This window comes from Bos mutus, chromosome 1 (genome assembly GCF_027580195.1).
Source record: "Bos mutus isolate GX-2022 chromosome 1, NWIPB_WYAK_1.1, whole genome shotgun sequence".
NCBI lineage: Eukaryota > Metazoa > Chordata > Mammalia > Artiodactyla > Bovidae > Bos > Bos mutus.
Window position 1 is genome coordinate 82,967,560 of NC_091617.1, and position 26,232 is coordinate 82,993,791.

The following is a 26,232-nucleotide window of genomic DNA, read 5'->3' on the forward strand; positions in this document are numbered from 1 at the left end:
TAGGAAACGAGTTGCCAGTCCAGGTTCGATGCACGATGCTGGATGCTTGGGGCTGGTACACTGGGACGGCCCAGATGGATGGTATGGGGAGGGAGGAGGGAGGAGGGTTCAGGATGGGGAACACATGTATACCTGTGGTGGATTCATTTTGATATTTGGCAAAACTAATACAATTATGTAAAGTTTAAAAATAAAATAAAATTAGAAAAAAAAAAGGTATTTACAGTTCAATGTACATAATATTCTTTTAATGCCTATTTAATGGTACATGATGTTGTTGTTGTTCAGTCACTAAGTCAGACATGACCTCTTTATGACCTCATGGACTGCGGCATACCAGCCTTCCCTGTCCTTCACTATCTCCCCAAATTTGCTCCAACTCTTATCCATTGACTCAGTGATGCCATCCAAGCATCTCATCCTCTGTCATCCCCTTCTCCTCTTGCCCTCAATCTTTCCCAGCATCAGGGTCTTTTCCAATGATTCAGCTCTTTGCATCAAGTGGCCAGCCAAAGTATTGGAGCTTCAGCTTTAGCACCAGTCCTTCCAATGAAAATTTGTAGTTGATTTCCTTTAGGATTGACTGGTTTTATCCCCTTGCTGTCCAAGGAACTCTCAAGAGTCTTTTCCAACACCACAGTTCAAAAGCATCAATTCTTCAGCACTCAGCCTTCTTTATGGTCCAACTCTCACATCCATCCATGACTACTGGAGAAACCATAGCTTTGACTATGATGTGTCTGCTTTTTAATACACTGTCTAGGTTTGTCATAGCTATTCTTCCAACAAGCAAGCATCTTTGAATTTCATGGCTGTAATCACTGTCTGCATTGATTTTGGAGCCCAAGAAAATGAAATCTGACACTGTTTCCACATTTTCCCCATCTATTTGTGATGAAATGATAGGACCAGATGTCATGATCTTCGTTTTTTGAATGTTGAATTTTAAGCCAGCTTTTTCGCTCTCCTCTTTCACCTTCATTAAGAGGCTCTTTAGTTCCTCTTCATTTTCTGCTGTTAAAGTGACATATCTGAGGTTATTGATATTTCTCCTGGCAATCTTGATTCCAGCTTGTGATTCATCCAGCCCAGCATTTCACATGATGTACTCTGCATTTAAGAGTACTATGGGGTCGCACAGAGTCGGACACGACTGAAGCGACTTAGTAGTAGTAGTAGTAATGTACATTATATCTAATAATGACTTTTAAATTGTGAGGATTTATCTTAGCTAGATATAACACAGGGAAATATCTCTGTCTTGGTCTGATTCAAATAATTTTTTCCTTTGGTGTTTTGATTCTGGAAAATAAATTCTTGATTATGTACTTTAGTGATACAGTTTTTTATAAATACCACATTTCTAGCTCATCACACTCCGCTACTTTTAGAGAGAGCTCAGAGAAGGCAGAATCACCTCATTTGGACTTTCAGCCAGACATTTGAGGGTGGAGGGAGAGGCATCATAGTGAGTGTGTGCCTTAGAACCAAAAAGGTTAGACCAAAAACAAACAAAAAAAATTGTCATTTGGGATTAAGTTTACACTGTTCACTCACTCTGAAAAATGCAGTTGTTGTTTAGTCAATAAGTTGTGTCCAACTCTTTTGCGACCCCACAGATTGTAGCCTGCCAGGCTCCTCTGCCCATGGAATTCTCCAGGCCAGAATACTGGACTGGGTTGCCATTTCCTACTCCAGGAGGTCTTCCCAACCCAAGGATCGAACTTGCATCTCCTGCATTGGCAGGCAGATTCTTTACCACTGAGCCACTAGGGAAGCCCAAAATGCAGAGTTGAATGTAATTACCATTTCCTTTACAATGTTATAAAGATTAGGTCATCCTAAGCTTTCTCTTTCAGAACAAATGTCATGTTCTTATGTTCTCATGTTGCTGAGGCAGATGTTAAAATACATCTGAATTAGGATGGAACCCACAGATTACCAAAGATCTATACTGCAGCAAAGATACTGGCTTTCTCAAACGTAATTAAAACATTAATATCTTGCCCTTATTAAGTAGTGTCATATCAAAAACAAAGAAAAGGAAATGGAATTCTGCTAGCTAAAATTAATTGTAAGATAAAAATATTAGAGTACCAAAAAAAAAAAAAGATATCAGAGTACCAATACTTTTAGTTCAAAGTATTTCTAACATGCTTTATGTTAATTACCTTATACTGCTGCACTATTCCTTATTAACTGAATGACACCATGCTGATTGAAGCTCATAAAATTGTTGTTTTGGTAAGTGACAGATTAGCCTGAATGACAATTGTAAGATTGTAAACGTCAAATAAGGGTGCTCTGCAATTTGACAGCTTCTGTTTTATCAAGTAATTTAATAGCTCCTTTTTGTGTGTATCTATGTTTCCCAAAGGATGATATTGGAAAATTCGGCAAGTTGTTGATGCATGGTTCTTTCAACGTTTGGACAGTTCACAAAGATCGTTATAAGATGAAGGATTTAATTCGATTCAAGCCCAGCCAGAGGCAAATCTATCTATTTGAACGGGAAATAATGTTCTGTAAGATACAGTTGGAGCCCAGTGACCAGGGCCTGTCCCCTCACTACAGCTTTAAGAAGTCTATGAAGGTAAAGGTGTCCTATTGCACTTGGGAGTCAGCACAACCCTGTGGGGAGAAATACTGTTATCTTTACTTTATAGATAAAGAAACTGAAGCTTAGAGAGGTGAGGTTAACTTGTCAGATGCCACAAACAGAGCGAGAATCCACCCAGGTCTGATTCTAGAGTCAGCGCTTGTAATCAGTCACTAAACAGGCCCAGGGCTGGCTCAGGTTGCCTTTGTACTGGGTAGAGAAAAGGGACCCTATGGCAGCCTATCTGGACAAACTAATTAAAAAGTACCCTCTTTTGTCCAGGCAGAGGATTGACAGTCTTGGAGATTAGAGCACGGGCTGAATTTCATCTTCTCAACCAGGCATCTTTTCATACAAATGTAGGCAACACCTGATCCTGGGGGTCCAGGAACCCATGTCCACACCAACCATTGCCTCTTGCTTGTATGAGAAATATTTCATAGCTAGCGATCACATATACACATACATGCTCTTGTAATTAAAGTTGTTAATTTATTCATAGTGCTTTTTATTTATGTTTCATAGTGGACACTAATTCAGTTACTATTATGTAGAGATTTGTGACATACTCAGGTATTAAAGGAGAGATCACCATTTTGCTTACCGTTGAAGGCTACAGCTGTGCCTGTGGAATGATATCATCTGTGTTGTCCTCTGAAACAGACAAGATAAATGACACAAGCTGTGTTTTATGTTCCTTGGGGTTGTTAACAGAGAACAGTAAAACACTTAGAAGAAAGATGGAAGAAAAGAGATGAAGGGTAGAAAGAATTGGAGTGACAGGGATAATTCTTAAATCGGAAGAGATGGCATAGAGAATTTTCTTCTTTGTTTACAATAGTTGATGACACTTTCAATTCGCCAACTTGGAAGGGGGAGCAACAGAAAGTTTGAAATTGCCAACCAAAATGGACTTGAAAAATACATCCTACAGGTAAAATTCATGCCTTTCCCATAGGTGTCTCTCCTCTTTCCCTATCATGTTCCCATAACTCAGCAACTGTTTTTTATCTCATTCTAAAAGTCATCCAGAGAATAAAAGTCCTGTCCAATTAATGTACGAGGTGATAATAGTCAGTATTTTCTTATCTGTAATTGCAGGCAGCTTCAAAAGAAATCAGAGATTGTTGGTTTTCAGAAATAAGTAAATTATTGATGAAACAACAAAACAATATTAAAGGTAAGTTTACCCTTGCTGACTTCAGTTTGGGGAGTATACTGGTTCCACCTTTGTGTGGAATCCGTGTGGAGGTGTGGAGATTGGGGATATTGTTAAAGAAAATGATTTGCCTAGAAAATAACTGTGGGCACATTTTCATAGTACCTGGAAGCACCTGTGCTTGCTTTAGATGGTATAGGGGTTTTGTAATTGTGTGTATGTCCCTTTTAGACATGATCTCACCTACCCAATTGCCCAGACCCAATTTTCTCAATCAGAAGTCAATAATATGCAGCCCAGAGGAGGGTCCTCAACAGAACTCAGCCAGGCTGGTGCCCTTATCTCAGACTTCCAGCCTCCAGAACTGTAAGAAAGAAACTTCAGTCATTTATAAGCCATCCAGGATATGGTATTTTGTTATAGCAGCCTGAATTAAGACAGAGACTTGATGAAAATCAGTTGACCATAGATATAGACTTCTTGGTTGACAGTCTTTTACTTAAAGCACTTTTGTCATCCCACTATTTTGTAGCCTCCATAGTTTATAATAAGAGTTAAGCTATTAACTTACTAAAAAATATTTGCATGATACAGGTTGCTTTTCTCTTGCTACTTTCTAGATTCTCTCTTTCTCTCTTTTTTTTAATTAAAGGGTCATTGACCTTCAAAGTATGTTTGTTCCAGGTGCACAGCTTAGTAGTTCAGTATTTCTATACACAAAATATTGCCATAATATATGTCAAAAGGTATACTGTCTGGGAATTCACTGGCAATGCAGTGGTTAAGACTCCACACTTCCACTGCAGGGGGCACAGGTCCAATCCCTGTTCATGGGACTAAGATCCTGCATGCCACACAGCATGGGCAAAAAAATAAAAGTATATTGCCTATGTTTTCCTTCAGGAGTTCTATGGCTTCAGGTCTTACATTTAAGTCTTTCGTTTATTTTGAGTTTATTTTTGTACATGGTGTGAGAAAGTAGTTAATTCTGATTCCCTTGCATGTAGCAGTCCAGTTTTCCAACACCATTTGTTGGAAAGGCTGTCTTTTCCCCAGTGTATATTATTGCCTCCTTTGTCATAGATTAATTGTCTACATAAGTGTGGGTTTATTTCTGGGCTCTCTATATTGTTCCATTGATCTGTGTGTCTGTTTTTGTACCACTACTACATATTTTGATTACTGTATCTTTGTAGTATAGTTTGAAATCACAGCTCATGATACCATCAGCTTTGTTCTTTCTCAAGATTGTTTTGGCTATTCAGGTCTTTTGTTACTATACAAATTTAGAATTATTTTGTTTACTTCTGTGAAAAAATGCCATTGGTATTTTGAGAGGGATTGCATTGAATCTGTAGATTCCCCTGGGAAGCATAGTCATTCTTAACAGTATTGACTTCCAGTCTGTGAGCATGGTATAACTTTCTATTTGCTTGTGTTGTCCTAAATTTCTTTCATCAATGTCTTATAGTTTTCTCTCCTTGGTTAGATTTATTCCTAGGTATTTTATTCTTCTTGATGCAATTGCAAATTAGATTTTTTCTTGATTTCTCTTTCTAATAGGTCATTGTTAGTGTATAGAAATGCAACAGATTTGTGTATATTACCTTTGTATCTTGCAACTTTATGTAACTAGTTGGCTTCCCCTTGATGCTTTTAATTTTGCCGTTTTAATTACAACCTATCTTCGTGTGGATATCTTTGGGTTCATCTTGTTTGGGACTCTCTGTGCTTCTGAACCTGGATGTCTGTTTCCTTCCCCAAGCTAGGGAAGTTTTAAGCTATTATGTCTCCAACTTCTCTCTCTCTTTTTCTAGAACCCCTAGAGTGCAAATATTAATATACTTGATATTGTCCCAGAGGTCTCTTAAACTATCCCCATTTTTTACAGTTCTTTTTCTTTTCTCTGGCCAGCTTGGGTAATTTCCAGTATTCTGTCTTCCAGTTTGCTGATCCACTCCTCTGTATCATCTAATCTACTGTTGATTCCTTCTAATGTATATTTAATTTTAGTTTATTGTCTAGCTCTGCTCAGTTCTTTATATTTTCAAACTCTTTAAAAGTTGCTCTCTATGTTCATCTATTTTTTAGCTCATTCAGCAGAGGGCATGGCAACCCACTACAGTATTCTTGTCGGGAGAATCCCCATGGACAGAGGAGCCTGATGGGCTATGGTCCATGGAGTCACAAAGAGTCAGACACAACTGAGCAAACTAAGCACAGCACAGCACAGCATTTTATTAGCGTCACCTTGAGCTCTTTATTGGGTAAATAAGTAATAATTATTGCTTAATAGTTCTTCTAGGGTTTTATTCTTGTTCTTTCATTTGGAACATTTTCCTCTGTCACCTCATTTTGCCTAACTTTCTGTTTTTATTTCTATATATTCTATCAGTTATGTTTCCCAATGTCAGAGATGTGGCCTTATGTAGGAGATGTTCTATGGGGCCCAACTTCTCTTTGATCACCAGAGTGATGTGTTCTAGAACTGCCTCCTCTGTGAGCTGTATGGACTTTTCTGTTGTGATGAGGCTGACTACTATAAGCATACTTATAGCCAGGGCTGGCCCCCATCCCACTTGGCCAGCAGGCAAGGAGTACTAGGTCCTGGTGAAGTTGGCTTTGTGACTCAGGGGTTCCCAGGACTAGCACTGGCCCACTAGTGAGTGGGTCTGTGTCCTGGGCCCTCTGGTGGATGAGGCTGGGTCCCTGAATGACTTGGAGATTCATGGGGTCTTAGGGCATCAGGCCTGCTGCTGAGTGGGGCTGTTTCCCAGAACCAATCATCTAGAGGGAAGATGGCACTTGCCAGCACCAGTATCCTCATGGTAGAATGAGTTCCTAAATATGGCTGCTGCCAGCACCTGTATTCCCACGGAGTTCCTAGTTTCTTCCTACCTCTCTGGGAAGTTCTACAAGATTAGCAAGTGGTCTAACCCAGGATTCTTTGAAACTATTTCTTCTGCCCTGGGTCTTAGAGCATGTGAGATTTTGTACATGCTCTTTAAGAGTAGAGTCTCTATTTTCTAGTGCCCTCTAACTCTCCCAAAAGTAATCCCCGCTGGCCTTCAAAGCGTTTGACTCTGGGGGCTCATCTTCCTGGTGCAGGACGGCTGAGCTAGGGAGCTCAATGTGGGGCTTGTATCCCTTGCTCCTTGGGGAGAACTTCTGCAAGTGTGATTATCCTCTTGTTTGTGGGTTGTCTACCCAGTGGGTATGGGTTTTAACTCTACTGCTTTTCTGCCCCTCCTATTTATCTCATTTTAGTTCCTTCTTCATATCTTTAGTTGTAGATAACCTTTTCTGCTAATCTTCAGGTGTTTCTTATCAGTAGTTGCTCTATGCTGCTGCTGCTGCTAAGTTGCTTCAGTCGTGTCCGACTCTGTGCGACCCCATAGATGGCAGCCCACCAGGCTCCCCCGTCCCTGGGATTCTCCAGGCAAGAACACTGGAGTGGGTTGCCATTTCCTTCTCCAATGCATGAAAGTGAAAAGTGAAAGTGAAGTCGCTCAGTCGTGTCCGACTCCTAGCGACCCCATGGACTGCAGCCCTCCAGGCCCCTCCGTCCATGGGATTTTCCAGGCAAGAGTACTGGAGTGGGGTGCCATTGTTGTAATTTTGATGTAGTCATGAAAGGAGGTGATCTTGTGGTCTTCCTAATCTGCCATCTTGGCTATCTCTACTTTCTTTGTCTTTTGACAGTTTGATCATATTATGTATAGGTGGGTGTTCTCTGAGTTTTTATTTCTGGAGTTTTTAGATCACCTTGGACGTGTAGATTAGCATTTTACTTTGAATTTTGGAAGTCTTTAGCCATTACTTCTTCAAGCATTAATTTTTTCAGTCCCTTTTTATGTCCTCTGGGACTCCTGTTAGGTATATGTTGATATGCTTGTTGGTGTCCTACAAGCTTTTAAAGCTCTGTTTATTTTTTTCATTCTTTTCTTTCTATTCTTCAAATTGGGTAGTTTCAATTGACTCATGTATAAGTTCTCTGATTCTTTGCCTGCTCAAATTGGCTATTGAACCATTGAAGTGAATTTTTCACTCCAGTTATTATACTTTTCAATCCAAAATATCTATTTGGTCCTTTTAAAGTATAATTTCTCTCTCTTTATATTCTCTATTTGATGAGAGTTTGTTTTCATACTTTAGTTCTTTATATATGGCTTCCTTTCATTCTAAACATTTTTTTTTTTAAGTTGATTTAAAGTCTTGGTCTGGAAAGTGCAATATCTTGGCTTCCTCAGGGACAGTTTCTATTGACTCCTTTTTTTTTTTTTTTCCTGTGTATGGGTTATGTTTTCTTATTTCTCTGTATGCATCATAATTTTTCTTTGGAAACTAGACATTTAAAATGCCATAATGTGGCAACTCTGGAAATCAGATTCTCCTCTATCTCCAGTGTTTGCTATTGTTGCAGTCTGTGGTTTATTTAGTGACTTTTATGAAATAATTCTATAAAACCCATATTCATTGTCCTGTGTGGTCACTGAAGTCTGCTTGCTTCATGGTTGGGCAGAAGTTTTCTTAAACACCTGAAATCAATAAACATTCGGTCTTTGCCAAGGAATTCTGTGTGGACTTTTGAGCACAACTTTAATACTCAGTCAGACAGGTGACAATTTCCTTAGCCTTCACTTATTTTTGTACAGAGTCTCAAAATCAGCTGAGGTGAGAGCATAAGGTCTTCTAAGGTTTTTCCTGAGTGTGTGCACAACCCTTGGCATGTGCACAATGGCCTTCTAGAATCTCCAGAATATTTGGAGGTTTTCAAAGCCACTATGGATTCTTATGTTTTTCCTTTTACTTTTTGATTATCTTAGTTTTGCCCCAGCTGTTATCCAGTGCCTCAAGCAGCCAAGAAATTAAATAATCACCTCTATATATTTTCTCTATATAAAGAGCCCTGGGGAAAAGGCTTTTCACACTGAGCAAGCTCTTGGTCGGTTAATAAAGACAGCCTTGCAAGTAGGATATTCCAAGGAACCCCCAGACAATCAAATAATGACAGTTTTCTGGAAATGAGACTTTGAAGGGGGTCCCCATTCTGCCCCCTCCTAGAGCTGCCAGCTTGCTAATTTTCACCATGATTACAGGCTGTTGGTTTCCAAGGCTGCCACTAAGAAAAAGGAGTAGAATGGGACTAGGGTAACTAAAACACCACAAACTCACCGGTCATACTGAGATTCATCCAGTCTTCTTGAACTAAGGCTCTCCTGAAGCCTTTGTTTAATTTCCAGTGTTCTGAAAATACTGTGGCTATTTCTGCAAATTTTTTCCATGCTTTCATTGAGGAGCGAATTTTCGGAGGTTTTTTTTATCCCTACACCATTTTCACAGATGTTATTCACTGTATTCCCTTTAATCGCTAAAAATCATCTTTGAGTACGCTTTATCCTTCACATGTGTCTTCTCAAGTGATATTGGATAGGAAAATCCAAAACAAGCTTCATCCACTGAGTTGCAATCTTTCTTTCAGGTAATGTTGCCAGGGTTAAGGAATGCTAGTTTCATGGGAAAAACCTATCTCCTATCATTTATACTGGCAACAGTTTTTGTTGTTTAATGAGGAAAATTATATACACGTGGACAGATAACTTTGTCCTCAGAGACTTAGCAGTAATGAAACCATTTTACACTCTTTCTGTGTCTCCTCTGATCATGAGCTTGTCAGGAGGATGTGTGGGTGGATGTGCATCATAAGATATGGAAAAAATGTAAACTACGAAGTGTGATTGGAAAACTAGCGCATCAGTTTTCAGTCATGACCAAGAGACCTAAGTTCTTGATTTAAATTGTAAGCCTCTGCCAGGAAATGTAACAAGATCATGAAGTTAATTTTAATTTATATGAAATTAAAAGACACTTACTCCTTGGAAGGAAAGTTATGACCAACCTAGATAGCATATTAAAAAGCAGAAACATTACTTTGCCAACAAAGGTCTGTCTAGTCAAGGCTATGGTTTTTCCAGTGGTCATATATGAATGTTAGAGTTGGACTGTGAAGAAAGCTGAGCACTGAAGAATTGATGCTTTTGAACTGTGGTGTTGGAGAAGACTCTTGAGAGTCCCTTGGACTGCAAGGAGATCCAACCAGTCCATTCTGAAGGAGATCAGTCCTGGGTGTTCATTGGAAGGAATGATGCTGAAGCTGAAACTCCAATACTTTGGCCACCTCATGCGAAGAGTTGACTCATTGGAAAAGACTCTGATGCTGGGAGGGATTGGGGACAGGAGGAGAAGGGGACGACAGAGGATGAGATGGCTGGATGGCATCACCGTCTCAATGGACATGAGTTTGAGTGAACTCCGGGAGTTGGTGATGGACACGGGGGCCTGGCATGCTGTGATTCATGGGGTGGCAAAGAGTAGGACATGACTGAGCGACTGAACTGAACTGAAGATGGGGGGAAAGATATGATTTAATTTTGCCTTTGAACTATTTATAATATGCTAAATACATGTTATGCTAATGGAATATGAGTGCTCTGGAGGCATAATACAGAAAGATATAACAACCCTAGTAGGAAAAGTTACTTATTTTCCCCAGAAACAAACATTCTAATTACAATATTGTTCTAGAAATCCTTACTCTCTAGATCAGTGTTTCACGAAGTGTGGTTTAGGGAAAACTTGCACTGGAATTGCTTGAAGAGCTTGGGTCAAATGCAGGTTTCTGGGTCCTAGCCTAGAACTGTAAAATTAGGATTGCTAGGGTTTATGCTTGGAAATATGCATTGTAGTTTATTAAAGTTTCCGGGAAGAAGCCTTAAACAATTTTTAAAAGAGCTTTATTGAAAAAAATACAGCTTTATTGAGGTATAATTGACATAATAAATTGCACATATTTAAAGTATACAATTTGGTAAATGTTGACACATGTCCACACCTGTAAAAGCATCACCACAATCAAGATAATGAACACCTCTTTCATCCCCCAAATTTTCCTCATGTTTCTTTTTATGACCTTTCTCTTGTACCTCTTTTATCCCTTTACAGCTCTCCAAGTGATCACTGATCTTCTATCACAATAGATTATTTTGAATTTTCTAGAATTCCATAAGGAAACATATAGCATGTACTTTTTCTGGTCTAGTTTCTCCCACTTAGCATAATTACTTTGAGATACATTCGTGTTTCTTTGTGTAGCAGTAGTATATTCCTTTTAATTCCTGTGTAGAGTTCCATTGTTTGGATGTACCCCAGCTTACATACGCAGAAGGCAATGGCAACCCACTCCAGTACTCTTGCCTGGAAAATCCCATGGACGGAGGAGCCTGGTAGGCTGCAGTCCATGGGGTCACTAAGAGTCGGACACGACTGAGCGACTTCACTTTCACTTTTCACTTTCATGCATTGGAGAAGGAAATGGCAACCCACTCCAGTGTTCTTGCCTGGAGAATCCCAGGGACAGGGGAGCCTGGTGGGCTTCTGTCTATGGGGTCGCACAGAGTTGGACATGACTGAATAGACTTAGCAGCAGTAGCAGCAGCAGCAGCTTACATATCCTTTACCTCTTAATGTATATTTGGCTTCTTTCCACTTTTGAGGTGCTAATGCTGCTTTGAAGATTTGGGTACAAATCGTTTTGCAGACATATGCTTTCATTGCTCTTGGGTAAATAAGAGTGTAATGGTTAGGTCATATGGCAGGTGCATGTTTAACTTTTTAAAGAAATTGCTAAGCTCTTTTCTAATATGGTTATACCATCTTATACTCCCATAGCAGTATATTAAAGTTCCACTTGCTCCACATCTCACCAACACTTGGTATTGTCAGCCTTTTTTCATTTTAAGCCTTCTAATAGGTGTGTAGTAGCATGTTACTGAGGTTTTAAGTTGCTGTGATTAATGGTTGAGCATCTTTTTGTGTGCTTCCTTGCCATCCATATATCTTCTTTAGTGAAGTCTCTGTTCAAATCTTTTGTTCATTGTTTTCTTACTATTTAGTTTTGAGACTTTTTAAAAAATATATTCTGGATACAAGTCATTTATTGGATATGTAATTTGCAAATATTTTCCTTCAGTATGTAGCTTAGTTTTTCATTCTCTTAAGAGTATCTATTTAGGAGAAGAGGATTTTAATTTTTATGAAATCCAATATTTTTTAACTTACAGATCATACTGTGGGTGTTATGTGTAATAAATATTTGTTTAAAGATAACAAAGATTCTCTCCTATGTTTTCTCCTAGATGTTTTATAGTTTAAGTTTTACACTTAGGTCTCTGATCCATTCTGAGGAATTTTTATGGTATTTGCTATGAGGTGTCAATCAAAGTTTAGTTTTGTGCACATTAATGATTGTTCTACTACCATTGTTGAAAAGACTCTTTTTCCACCAATTGACTATTTATATATGTGCATCTATTGTTGGATGCTCTATTCTGTTTAATTGCCTTAGTTTTCTATCTTGACATCAATACTGTACTATCCTAGATTTCTGTAGTTTTATAATGTCTAAAATCAGATTGTTTGAGTCTTTCAACATTGTTTTTCCTTTTTAAAGTTGTTTTGGCTATTCTATATCTTTTACATTTCTGTATATATTTTCGAATCAGTTGTCAATTTCTACAAGAAACCTTGCTGGGATTCTGATTGGGATTGTGTAAAATCTATAGATCAATTTGGTGATAACTGATATCTTAACAATAGTGAGCTTAATCTACAATCTAAATTTTAATTAGATCACCCAATTGTGCTTTGCCCCACAGAAAAACATGTTTGTTGTAAAATCTTGGTATTCATTTAGTTAATACCTCAGAAACAAATTTCTCAAGTCTTCCTCAAGCCCTAGCACTCTATGCTCTAGGTTGTGACAGAAATGTAAAATATAGATAAGAAGCAGAAACAGACACTAGCAAGTAGTTTAGAGTGAAAAAAGCAATCAAACTGAACTGAAACATCAGCCCAGAGGCGTGGTTCCGGCCCCTTTCGTCTTCAGACAGGCAAATAGAGGGTCAATTTCACAAAACTTTCCAGCAGCAGAACCAAGTCCCCTGAGCCTGGCTCACCAAGAAGATCTGATGAAATGTCACTTCAAGTGATGCCAACAGCAAGGGCTCTAGGAATTCAGAGAGGCCTCTGCACCCTGTGACTGAGTAAGCAGGAATGGGGCCTTGGGCTGGTTCTTGCGAGGAGATGAGACTCTGGGTGGAACATAGACGCAGGGACATCAAGCAATAGGGGAGGGAGGTTCCTCAGGCAGGTGGTCAGATCAGGAAGGTCAGGACCTCAGCCCCATCACTTTATATAGCTCTACACCCTGCTTTATCCCTACACTGTCACATCCCACTCTCTTAACTAAAGGGAAGAGTGTGACCCTTGCGTGGGACCCAGCAGCACAGGTCAAGGAGGGCAGGGGCACCGTGGTTTGGGACAACTTCTACATATACTTCCCTTATGGCCTGACCGCCTGTGACCGGGAGGCCTGGGGACACCAGAAGAAGTTCAGGCTCACTGGGGAGGGGCTCTGGCTGCAGGCGGCTTTGCAGGGGCAGCATGGTGCCTGGTATAAGGTCTCTCCCTGTCCTGGCAGGGACCTGAGCCTAAGGCAGGAAATCCAAGCCGCAGGCCCATCATAGCACCTGGACAACTTCTGCCCATCACGTGGGTAACGAAGGTGGACCCAGGAACCTATGAAAGTTACTGAGCTGCCTCCAAGGGAGCACGTTCATTGATGACCTGGAGCCAGGCTTGAGAGGTTCCTGGGTAGAGTGGAAGGAAATGAGGTTGAGAGAGAGGGAGGTAAACCTCCAGTATCAGACTGAGGCGTTAGGCTTTAACACAAGTGTAGGTGGTGAGGGCCACTGGAGGTTGAGGCCTGGTGCTGTTCTCACAGGCTGGAACAACACCCAAATGAAGAATGTGATTCTTATCACTGTCCCAGAAACTCATGCTGTTTCCCTCACCAAGTCAGGTAATTTGGGCTCAGGTGGAAAAAATGAGCACTTAATGTGCACATTGTTTATTCCTTTATTCAGTGCTAATGGAACTCACTGTAGAAACCTGGATGGACCAAGAGTCAAGGCACACAGGGAATGGCAGGATGGCCAGAGAGTGGGAGGGATGCCAGGCCCAGGTAAGCCAGGATTGCAGAAAGGTTTTCCAAATGGCTAAGAAAATAAGACCAAAGCCTACACACTTTAATAAATTTTTATAGTATTCTATGTGTCTGCTGCTGCTGCTGCTGCTGCTGCTGCTGCTAAGTCGCTTCAGTCATGTCCGACTCTGTGGGACCCCATACACGGCAGCCCACCAGGCTCCCCCATCCCTGGGACTCTCCAGGCAAGAACACTGGAGTGGGTTGCCATTTCCTGCTCCAATGCACGAAAGTGAAAAGTGAAAGTGAAGTCGTTCAGTCATGTCCGACTCTTAGCGACCCCATGGACTGCAACCCACCAGGCTCATCCGTCCATGCGATTCTATGTGTCTACATGTGTATAAAATCAACGTGTAAAATCTATTCAAATTGGCTTATGTTTGAGAGTTAAAAAGTGAAAGTGTTAGTAGCTCAGTCACATCTGACTCTTTGCGACCCCATGGACTGTAGCCCACCAGGCTCCTCTGTCCATGAAATGCTCCAGGCAAGAATATTGGCGTGGGTTGCCCTTTCCTACTCCAGGGATCTTCCCAACCCAGTAATGGAACCGGTGTCTCCTGCTTTGCAGGTGGATTCTTTACCTGCTGAGCTACTGGGGAAGCTATGTTTGAGAGTGCTGTTTTTTTGTTTTTTTTTTTTTAATTTCATACCAAGGAAATCTACAGTTTGAAGCAAGCACTAGGTGTGTACTCATTTTTAAGAGGTGTCCAGTGTTGCAGATAGTTTCTATTGATTCTAAATAATTGTGTGTGTTCAGTCGCTAAGTCATGTCTGACTCTGCAACCCCAGAACTGCAGCATACCAGGCTTCCCTGTCCTTCATTCTCTCTCAGAGTTTGCTCAAACTCATATCCATTGAGTCAGTGAAGCCATCCAACCATCTCATCCTCTGCCACCCCCCGCAACTACATAATTGCTTTCATTGATTTTGTTCATCACTTAGCTTATTACAAGGGATTTCCAATTAAGTTTTAATTTAGTTTAACTTTTGTAATTAAAAACTATTAGCTCCCTGGCCCCACTGCCAGCCTCGGGCATCTCTCCCAATGCTAGGTTGCTGAGTTGCGGTTGAGTCATACCTGCCATTTTGAAACCTACTGTAAGTGCTTTTGCCTCTGGCTGTCTTCTGTAACTTTTCTATGACCTCCAATTCTACTCCTATTGTCACGTGGCTGCCCTGCCTCCTACTTCGCTGACTAGGCAAGTGTACCCTCTGATGTTAAGTCATTCAGCTTCTCTCTTTCTACCCGGAACTCTCCTGATCATCGTCCTTCCTCTCTGCATTCCTCCTTGTCTGGAGGAGGATACACTCATACTTCTTTCAGGGTTCAGTTCTTTCTGGTGCTCCTTACCCATCTATTCCTGCCCACTTAGAAACTCTCCATCTCTAATTCCTCTCCCTGTTCCAAAGCACTCAGGAGGTACCCAATAAACACTTGCTGAATAAACCCGTAGCCTGGGATCCAGTTCATGTACAGCTTGCTTAGTAGAGGCTCCCCTAAAATAAAGAGAGATGATAGTGATGGGAAGGGGCGAGGGCTCTGGTGGACAGCCGAGTCTCTTTCCCTCCTCTCTGTACTCACTCCCTTAAGGAGTACCCCTATCACAGTATTGAATGTGCTGTATTATAATTTTATGACGTGTTTAGCTTTTTCTCCCCACTAGACCATGAATTTTCTCTAGGGCACAGAGGTTGCCTTATTAGTTTTAGTTTCCCTCAGGCTTCATATTACAGAAGAACCTGGCACTCAGGTAGATGCTCAGTAAATGTTTAGTGAATAAATGAAAGAACTGATTGAATAACTGATCACATCAGGCTAGCAAACTACTCTGTAAGAAGAGCTAGGAGGTGATAAGCTTTAACTCATCTCCTCACCTCTCCCATTTCAACATTTGCGGCCAGTTAGGTGTTAAATACGTAATCTGTCAGGTGGAATCCCTTTAACATTCCTTTGTTAAATGTCATCCAGAAATCTGGGGCAAGTCTTAGACCACAGGTGGAGGAGGAATAGGAAGCAGATCCATAAAGCTTTAGCTGGGGAAAATCTGGTGTGAGGCAATACCACTCCTGCCATAGAGAACCAGTGTAGGGAGCTCATGTGTATTTCTCTAAAGCAAAGGCAATGAAGTGGAATTTGTACCCTGGATTGAAAATATGGAAAGAGCTACCGGTAGCAAGGAAGACTCAGTCACCAACACATGTAGGAGTCAAGGTAAGATCCAGTGGTAGAGTGGGGCATGAAATCAATAGGGGTGATGCCAGCTGCTTAGAAGCTGAGGAAGATAGTACCCGAATCTCAGCCCTTCCTTAATCATGTGAGTAAGAAGAAAGGTATAAAATCAACTTCCTGCTATTCATTTGCATAGATCCAGTTAGGCCAGAATGAAAATGAGGGCAAATATTTCACATTGAGAAGTAATTTCCTCACTGGAAGAGCTGTCCTCTTAAGGAAATGGTTATAGGTTAAGAGCATTGCCAGCATGCCACTGCTTTGGAAGAAAGACACCGAATGGGGGCACAGTACATTTTGCTCTATCCAGGATTTATGGATTTCACCTCCTCCCAAAGCTTTCCCTGAAAAGGTTAGGAACACTTGATCAGTCAGTTTTCTGGTAGGCAGAATCGGGCATGGGGTCAAAAAGAAACAAATGTGGAGGCATTTTTATATTTTGTATTTTAATGGCATGATAGATTATGTGTTTATGGGGCTTGAATGTGCTATTTTTGTTGTCATTTTTTCTTTCCTTGACTATTTAAAGATAATCTTTCCCAAAACACCTTCTTTATGCTTTTTCTACTGCCTGTAATCGAAGTATTAGGAATTTAGTATTTGAGACTTTGGTTTTAGATTATCATGTGATGAGTTTGGTGGGACATGAAGGATGTCTTCAGGCATATACTTTATTTGGAAAAGGCCTCTAAAAGGAGTTTTAGTTCAAAATACATTTATTGAGCACCTATAAATTACAAAAAGCCATTAACAAAACATGTACAGCCCACTCCTACTCCAGAACAAGGCTAACTAGTGTATGTTTCTTATTCAGACTTCTAGAGCCTTGGATGCTAATAAGCATGAAATGGCAAATTAACAGGAAGATAGCCACAAATTTAGGAATTGAATATTCCATTTTGGTTAACAAATATTAATGGCAATGGCATTTAATTAGGCAGTCCTTCTCAACTAGGGTGTATATGTGTGTTATAAAATTTTATATTTGAAAAATGAAAAATGACATATTTCCTTCTTAGTACAGACCAGAAAAAGTAAGCCTTGAGAAAAATTATGGCTGAAGAGAGTTCATAGAATATAATCCCTAAGTTTTCTTTGTAAGATAAAGCCTGTCCCTCTATGTAGCAGAATATCCAGAAGGTATGAAATTTTCATTTTTCTTTACTGTGGAGACTTTGCATTAACTTATGGGGAAAAAAGCATTTTTAAGAAAAGATAAAACCAGATTTTCATCTCCTAAATAATTGGCTTTATCCTCCAATACTATCTCTGATCAAGTCATATCTTGGCTGCCCACTTAACCGGTGTTCCAGTTTATCAAGTACTGTTAGAAAATTGAGTTTATCCATTTTGTCTAGTCATAAAGTATGTTTTGTTCCTGAGGTGTTTCATGTTCAAGAATCTCTTGAAGAAAACAAAAGATCCTTTGCTTAAGGACAGACAAGTCAACATTAGTACAATCTACAAATGAGCAGATATGAGCCTGTTAATAAAGTTATAACTCCTCCTTTATCCAAAGCATAAAGATGCAAATTGTCCAGCTGCCTTTCTTTGCTTCCTTCTGTCTCTGTCCAGGTAGTTGAGGTCATCAGACCCAAAGACATGAGGTAAGCAGAAGAACAGCTGACATTTAGTTAAGGGTGTTCCAGTCCAGGCTTGGTTGTAGACTGTGCCCATATATATTTATGTATATCTGTGTGTGTGCACACATGCATGCACACACCTTAAATGCCAGGAAGCAGGCTGGTTTCAGGAGGCAGAAAGATATAATGGTAATAACTCTTAGGATGACATGAGCTTTGGTGACTTTTTTACTAGCTAAGTTCACAAAAACCTGTTAGCTCTTCAAACGATTGGCTGTTGCAGCAAAAAACTGAGAGTTACATGGTAAACGTAGTATAGGACACTAATGTGGGGAGGATGTGGAGCAATAGGAACTGTCACTTGTTGCTGATGAGAATACAAAACAGTACAAAGAGCTGGGCAGATTTTCACACAGTTAAAATAATCTTACCATGTGGTCCAGTGATCATACTCCTTGGTACTTATCTAAATATTTACCAAACTATGGTACACCCATACAATGGGATATTATTCAGCAGCAAAAGGAAATGAGCTGTCAAGCCTTAAAATGATCTGGAGGAAACAAATGCATATTGCTAAGTGAAAGAAGCCACTCTGAGAAGGTTATATATACTGTATGATTCCAACTATATGACATTCTGGGAAAGAGAAAATGAGAGACAATGAAAAGATCAGCAGTCACCAGGGGTTCAGTGTAGGGGGTGGGAAATGAGTAGGTGGAATGCAGGAGATTTTTAGGGTACTGAAACAGTTCTATATGATATAATGGTGGCTGCATGGTGTTACCCATCTGTCAAGACCCACAGAAGGTACAACACAAAGAGTAAACCCTAATGTAAGCTATGGACTTTAGTTAGTAATAGTGTATCAATACTTGTTTATCAATTGTAATGAACGCACTGCACTAACACAGGATGTAAATACTAGGAGAAACTGTGGGGAGAGAATGTGAAGGGTCATATGCAAACATCTGTACTTTCTGTTCAGTTTCTCCATAAGCTTACACCTGCTCTAAAAACAAAACCTACTAGTTTTTAAATTAAAAAAACCTACGCACAGTAGTATAATAGAGGCTGTTGAGACCTCATCCTGATCCTTTTTGTTAGTCAGTTGCAATCTTCAACTGACCAGAGCCATCCATCCAAGAAATACGTGAGAGCTTATGGCCTCTCTCTAGGGCAGCTTTTCTGGCTGATTCAGGGCACAAAAGCTAGCCCTTCTCCCTCCAGATAGGACACTTGTGGTGCCTTCCATGCCCCAGAATTTCTAGGTGATCAGGCTGATGCTAGATCTTGGCTGAACCCTCATCTGCACTGGCTTCTTCCTTCCTCTATCTTCAGCCCTCAGTGCCTTACACATTTCAGCTGAATGCCCTTTCTCCTCAACTCATTTGCACAATCTGCTTCTGGGAAATCTGACCTAAGACAGTACCAGGAGAGGTCCTAGAAAGGATGGGACTCTGGTGTTGGGTCACTGCTGGGAAGATGGCAATGAGGCATCACTGCAGTAGGTGGGATGTTGGGAATCTTGGACCCTAGCCTGTGTAGCTGTTCAATTGTTAAGACCTTCCCTGGTGGTGAACTGGGATCAGACACAGGCAGACAGGGATGCATCAGCAGGTGCAGTGTCTCTAGCATTTGAGAGGTTTGGGAAAGATATTAACTATCAGGAATGTGGAACTGGGAGGGTACTGCTAAGCACCACTGGTGCATTAAAGAGAGTGAAGACAGTGGCAGACTCAGAGTAATTGCCAATTTAAAGCACAGTGTGTGAATCAGAAGGCCTCCTTTCTAGTGTTCAGCCCCTCATCACCTACAGCAGAGGGCATACTTGAGAGAAGGATGAATTCTCAGCCTAGGCAAGTCTGGTGCCTGATTATTTGGGGTCCCTAGTGCCAATAGATGAAGCAGGCAAGTTGGGCCCTGATAAGGAAGATGTGCAACCGAAAAACTGGAGAATATCTGGGTGCATGCCCTTGTTCCCCTGGACTGGCAGAAGTGTGCCATTCCCCCTTGATGGAAGATCAGCCGTTCTCCTCCCTGCAAGATTATGCAGAAGTCTCAGATAAGACATAGAGTAAGTCTCCTGATATGAACAGGTTCCATTCTAAGAGTGTGTTATATCCAATTTGTTCATAAGTCCAACAAAGTCAGCCTAGATACCAAACTAACTCAATCAGCTATGTAATACTGTACTATAATAGGTTTATAATACTTTATACACAAATAATACATAAGAAACAAACACGCAAAAAATAAACCTTAGTACCTTGAAAAGTACAGTACAACAGTTGGCATAGAGGGGCTGGCTTTGAGTCAATAAGAGTCACTATGAAGAAGAGTCACTGACTGGAAAAGGGAGAGGAGGTAGGAGATGGTAGAACTGAAGGATCATCAGCAACAGGAGATGGAAGGCAGACTGCAATTTCACTCATGCCTGACTGATGGCACAGGTTCTGGTTCCTTGCTGGATTCAATTCGATCTACCCTCTTCAAAAAACAATCCAGTGATATCTGGGTACTAGCTTTTTTTCTTCATCGTAGATGACACAGTAACACTAGATTGCATTCTGAATGGCTGCTGCAATCTTCATGTACCATTCTAGGTTTGGATCCTGTGTCTTAAAAATTAACAGTGCCACCTCAAATAAAGAAAATCCCCTTGGCATTTCCTGCAGTGTGACTCTCTTTGGTTCTTCAGTTACTTCTTCTTTCTCTTGTCTCTCTACTCTTGCAATTACTTTCACTTTTTTTTCCATCATTATCACTTGGCGCTTCTTAGCAGTACCAGCTACATGACCCTGCTTTTACACTTGCTTCCAGACATCCTGGGCTTGAAATAAAGCTACTGTCCTACAGTACTCTACACAGCACTGTACAGTAAAGTACACAAAGGTACAACTACTTTCAGAGGCTTTACACATGCAACAATGTATGCCAGATGCATGAACTAACTTACATGATTGGACATGTGAATGCATGTTCACATCTTTGAAAGTTCTCAGCTTGAAGGTTCATATGTAGGGGACTTACTGTGCAAGACAATGCTTGCCCTCCTCAGGATACATCCTCATAACCCTTCCCCAACCCCTTCTTGAATGATAACTAGCATCAGATTACATGATCTGACTGGGGAAGAGGCACATAAACATATGGATGTGAGCTCAAAATGTGAGGATCTTTGTGCTGTGCTTTAACAACTCCAGAGAACATCCATTGCAGAGAAGTTACCAAAGAACCAAGCTGACTGGATGACCTAGCCAGGAGGTGTCAGCCGGCTTCTTCCTTGGCACCCCAGTACCTGCACAATGGGCTCATGAATGGAGAAGTCTTGGCAGTAGAACAGAAGGCTGTGCATGGTCCCAGCAGCATGGGCTCCCTGTCATCAAGACCAGTCTAGCTGCTGCCAGTGTTGACTGCCAGCAGAGACCCGTGCTGAGCCCTTGAGGAGAACAGGTGATTTCCTCAGGCCCTCCAAGCTTGAGAGTACAGTGATTCACCGTGAGTGGGGTTGACACCTGTGCCTGTCCTACTCTCTGTGCGTCAGTTTGCAACATCGAGAATAGAACACTGCTTTGTCTGAGAGACTCATTCTGGCGAAAGAGGAACAGCCATGGGCATGTGACCACAGGACCAGCCCACTGAGCCTTCCACAGGTTCAGACGCTGCTGACCTGATAGAGCCTCTTGAAGGCACCTGTGAGCAGCAGTTTGAACATGAGACTGAGGGGTTGGTATGCTAACCTCAGGATGCAGTACATACCTTAAACCAATAGCCACTTTATGGCACCAGGACCCCAGGAGGCAGAATATATGGATATGGGAGCCAAGAGGTTGAGTGACTTGTGACCTTATTCATTGTCACACCCAAAGTGACCCACATGGGGAATTGTCCTCCCATTCCTTCTACTTCAGCCTCAGTGGGTCTGAAGGTCTTGATTCCCACGGGGGACATTTCCACCCGTGGACATAGTAAGAGTCCTAGTTAAATCTATGTCTGCTGCCTGCTGCTGAAGTTGTCCTTAGGTTGTACCCTTAAGTCATTATCCCCCTCCCACTCATTCTACATCCCTTTCCCTCTCACCTGGCACTTCACTGGTGGCATACATAGTGGGTGTTCCAGACTCTCGTCTGGCTTTTGCCCTTTTACTTGCCCATTTACAGTGCCAGTGGGGCAGGGAAGTACTGGGACACGTCCCTGTGGATGACGGGAGCACCAGATGTGTTCCTCTCTGCCTCTGTTAGGTAGCAGGCTGCCCGCCTCCTGATGATCAGGATCAAGGACTTCCTGGAGCATGACAACTGTTTCCTTTGTCTGGTGGGCTTTATATTTTATTCTTATGGGAAAACTCTCACTAAATCTCTGATTAAATGGGCAAGGCTTCAGCTAAGGCCAACTAGACACCTCAGAGGGCAGCTGGTTGCTGAGCTACCTGAGAGTTTCCCAATTGTGAAGTTTCTTTGACCCTAGGTCCTAGCAGCCCTGAAAGTCTAAGGCAGCAGGATCAGGCTGCTCTAGAAACTGGCAGGGATTCTGACAACAAAATTTGTTGTTAATCAGTCACTCAGTCGTGTCCAACTCTTTGCAACTACATGGGCTGCAGCATGCTAGGCTTCCCTGTCCTTCAGTGTCTCCTGGAGTTTGCTCAAACTCATGTCCACAGCAATATATGCACTAAAAAATAAATAAATAAATAAAGAGTACTGTGAGAATATGTGGAAACTGAAAGCAACTGAAAGCTTCTGGGTGATTCCCTTCCTCTTGGCCAGAGTTCAGTTAGTTCAGTCACTCAGTCCTGTCTGACTGAGACCCCATGGACTGCAGCACACCAGGCTTCCCTGTCCATTACCAACTCCCAGAGCCTACTCAAACTCATGTCCATTGAGTCGGTGATGCCATCCAACCATCTCATCCTCTGTCGTCCCCTTCTCCTCTTGCCTTCAATCTTTCCCAGTACCAGGGTCCTTTCCAGTGAGTCAGTTCTTTGCAACAGATGGCCAAAGTATTGCAGCTTCAGCTTCAGCATCAGTCTTTTTAATGAATATTCAGGACTGATTTCCTTCAGGATTGACTGGTTGGATCTCCTTGTAGTCCAAGGGAATCTCAAGAGTCCTCTCCAACAGCACAGTTCAAAAGCATCAATTCTTCAGTGCTCAAATTTCTTTACAGTCCAACTCTCACATCCATACATGATCACTGGAAAAACCATAGCTTTGACTTGATGGACCTTTGTTGACAAAGTAATATTTCTGCTTTTTAATATGTTGTCTATGTTTTCATAACTTTCCTTCCAAGGAGTAAGCGTCTTTTAATTTCATGGCTGCAGTCACCATCTGCAGTGATTTTGGAGCCCAAGAAAATTAAGTCTGTCACTGTTTCATTGTTTCCCCGTCTATTTGCCATGAAGTGATGGGACCGGATGCCATGGTCTTAATTTTTTGAATCTTGAGTTTTAACCCAGCTTTTTCACTCTTCTCTTTCACTTTCATCAAGAGACTCTTCAGTTCCTCTTCACTTTCTGCCATAAGGTTGGTGTCATCTGCATATCTGATGTTATTGATATTTCTCCCAGCAATCTTGATTCCAGCTTGTGCTTCCTCTAGTGTGGCATTTCACATTGATGTACTCTGCATATAAATTAAATAAGCAAGGTAACAATATACAACCTTGACATACTCCTTTCCCAGTTTGGAACCAGTTCATGGTTCCATGTCCAGTTCCAACTGTTGTTTCTTGACCTGCATTCAGATTTCACAGGAGATAGGTAAGGTGGTCTGGTATTCCCGTCTCTTTAAGAATTTTCCACTCTTTGTTGTGATCCACACAGTCAAAGACTTTGGTATAGTCAATAAAGCGGAAGTAGATGTTTTTCTGGAATTCTCTTGCTTTTTCTATGATTCAACAGATGTTGACAATTTGATCTCTGGTTCCTTTGCCTTTTCTAAATCTACCTTGAACATCTGGAAGTTCTCAATTCACATACTGTTGAAGTCTTGCATGGAGAATTTTGAACATTACTTTGCTAGTGTGTGAGATGAGTGCAGTTTTGCAGTAGTTTGAACATTCTTTGGCATTGCCTTTCTTTGGGATTGGAATGAAAACTTGGCCAGAGACAGGTATGAAAAGGACATGGACACTTCAGATAGAGACCACATTGTAGATGTCCAAGCTTATACTCTGGGGCACCAAGCAAAAGATTTTAATCCAACCTAGTACTGGTGCAAGTACCCTGGAGATCTCACCTGTCATGAGCTCTGGAGAGCTCTGAGGATGAACTAGGCAGAACAAGACCCCACTGGCTGACTCCTAGAAGGCAGAGAAAGAGCACATTATCAACACTGCACACGGTTAGGGGTCCCAGCACTGAGGACTCACAGACTTCAGCTCCTTCTCTTTGTGTGAATTATTTAACTTATTTGTGCTTGCATTGTTCTCATCAATTATTTTACAAAATGGAAGTGATACTGTATGGTCTTGTGAGAATTAGATGAAGTTCTTAGGCTGGTGCCTAGATTGCATTAGCATATTGAATAGCAATTAGTTACCTACATTTGTTCCTTCAGAGAAGGGAAGGAAAGCTCGGGAGCTTACGTATTGCTTTAAGGTAGCTCGATTCCAGTACTCTTGCCTGGAAAATCCCATGGATGGAGGAGCCTGGAAGGCTGCGGTCCATGGGGTCCCTGAGGGTCAGACACGACTGAGCGACTTCACTTTCACTTTTCACTTTCATGCATTGGAGAAGGAAATGGCAACCCACTCCAGTGTTCTTGCCTGGAGAATCCCAAGGACGGGGGAGCCTGGTGGGCTGCCATCTATGGGGTCACACAGAGTCGGACACGACTGAAGTGACTTAGCAGCAGCAGCAGCTCTCTACTCCCCAATCCCCAAGTGAAAATGATATACTTTAACTTATATGGTAGAGATAGTTATTTTAAAGGAATAGAGGAATAAAGGAAACTCCAGTTTAAAAAAAAAAGAAACAGTTTACCCCTTTGGAGTCCATGGAGTAAGAGCCACCCCTGAACTAGCAGGATCTACAGTTGTCCCTTTATGCCACCTAGTGGACAGCAAGGGGAAAGCCCTAATTTTATTTTCAAAGTCTGCTAAGTTGCTTCAGTCGTGTCTGACTCTCTGCGACCCCATAGACAGAAGCCTACCAGGCTCCCCCGTCCTTGGGATTCTCCAGGCAAGAACACTGGAGTGGGTTGCCATTTCCTTCTCCAATGCGTGAAAGTGAAAAGTGAAAGCGAAGTCACTCAGTCCTGTCTGACTCTTAGCGACCCCATGGACTGCAGCCTACTAGGCTCCTCCATCCATGGAATTTTCCAGGCAAGAGTACTAGAGTGGGGTGCCATTGCCTTCTCCGTTTCAAAGTCTATAGTTAACCAAAAACATGTATTCTTTTTTTTAACTTTTTATTTTGTATTGGGGTGAAATTAATGGCTTCCCAGGTGGCACTAGTGGTAAAGAACCTGCCTGCCAATGCGGGAGACAAAAGAGACGCGGGTTTGATCTCTGGTTGGGAAGATCCCCTGGAGGAGGGTGTAACAACCCACTCCAGTATTCTTGCCTGGAGAATCCATCCCATGGACAGAGGAGCCTGGAGGGCTATAGTCCATAGGGTCGCAAAGAGTTGGACATGACTGAACTGACTTAGGATGCATGCATAGCCGATTAACAATGTTGTGATAGTTCCAGATGAACAGTGAAGGGACTCAGCCATACATATACATGTATCTGAAGAGGACAGTTTAAACTCACTAATGGGCTCACTTGTTAGTAAATTTCATTTTTTGTGCAAAATAAAAGATCAAGATTTTAAAAACTAGGTGCTAAAACTAAACTCCCTAAATATTTTAGGATTTATGTGACATGTGCTATAAAGATCATTCACTGAAGGAAAAGAAAATACACCCGTCCTTATCAGCATGAATTTTCATGACCCACCTTTTCTATTCTTCCTGTCCTTCTCCACCAACACTCTTTATGCTCATACTGTACATGGACTGGGAGTGTCCCAGACTCGGGGTAAACCTTCCCAACACACTGCTGGACCTGGGCTGGTACCAGGGTCATTCTGTTCATTTTCCAAGAATACAACTATCACTTGAAATTTTGCTGTACTCAAACTAAATATTTGTCAAGGGTCTGTGTGTTCGGTTTGGTTTTTCGTGTGTGTGTGTGTGTGTGTGTGTGTGCTCCTGCACACATGCACAATCTGCTTCCTGTTAAAGCCCTTTTTTAACCTTTATAATATTTCCTCTCTCAGATGTTTATGAAGATGAAGACAATGGCAGACAAATATCCCCAAAACGTGAGTAATAATAGCACACTGGAGTGCCCAGAGCAGTTCTGAGACATTCTCTTTAGTATTACTGTAATTACTATTAACAGTAATCATAATAAGTGTTATTTATTAAATTCCACATTACTTTATAAACATTTTTGCTAATTCTTACATCAACACTGCAAAATAAATATTATTATTTTAGAAACAAGGAAACTGATGCTCAGAGAGGTTAAGTGGCTTACCCAAGATCACACAGCCAGTGAATGAGG

General features: G+C 41.4%; 1 protein-coding gene across 1 annotated transcript in view; it reads left to right on the forward strand.

The window, feature by feature from the left end:
* Positions 1-26,232, forward strand: part of MCF2L2 (MCF.2 cell line derived transforming sequence-like 2) — a 265,716-nt gene that overhangs the window by 228,017 nt on the left and 11,467 nt on the right. The window contains exons 23-26 of the mRNA XM_070372807.1: positions 2,378-2,593; positions 3,441-3,533; positions 3,701-3,779; positions 25,943-25,987. Coding sequence (XP_070228908.1) covers positions 2,378-2,593; positions 3,441-3,533; positions 3,701-3,779; positions 25,943-25,987 — 433 coding nt within the window. The remainder of the gene's footprint in view (positions 1-2,377; positions 2,594-3,440; positions 3,534-3,700; positions 3,780-25,942; positions 25,988-26,232) is intronic.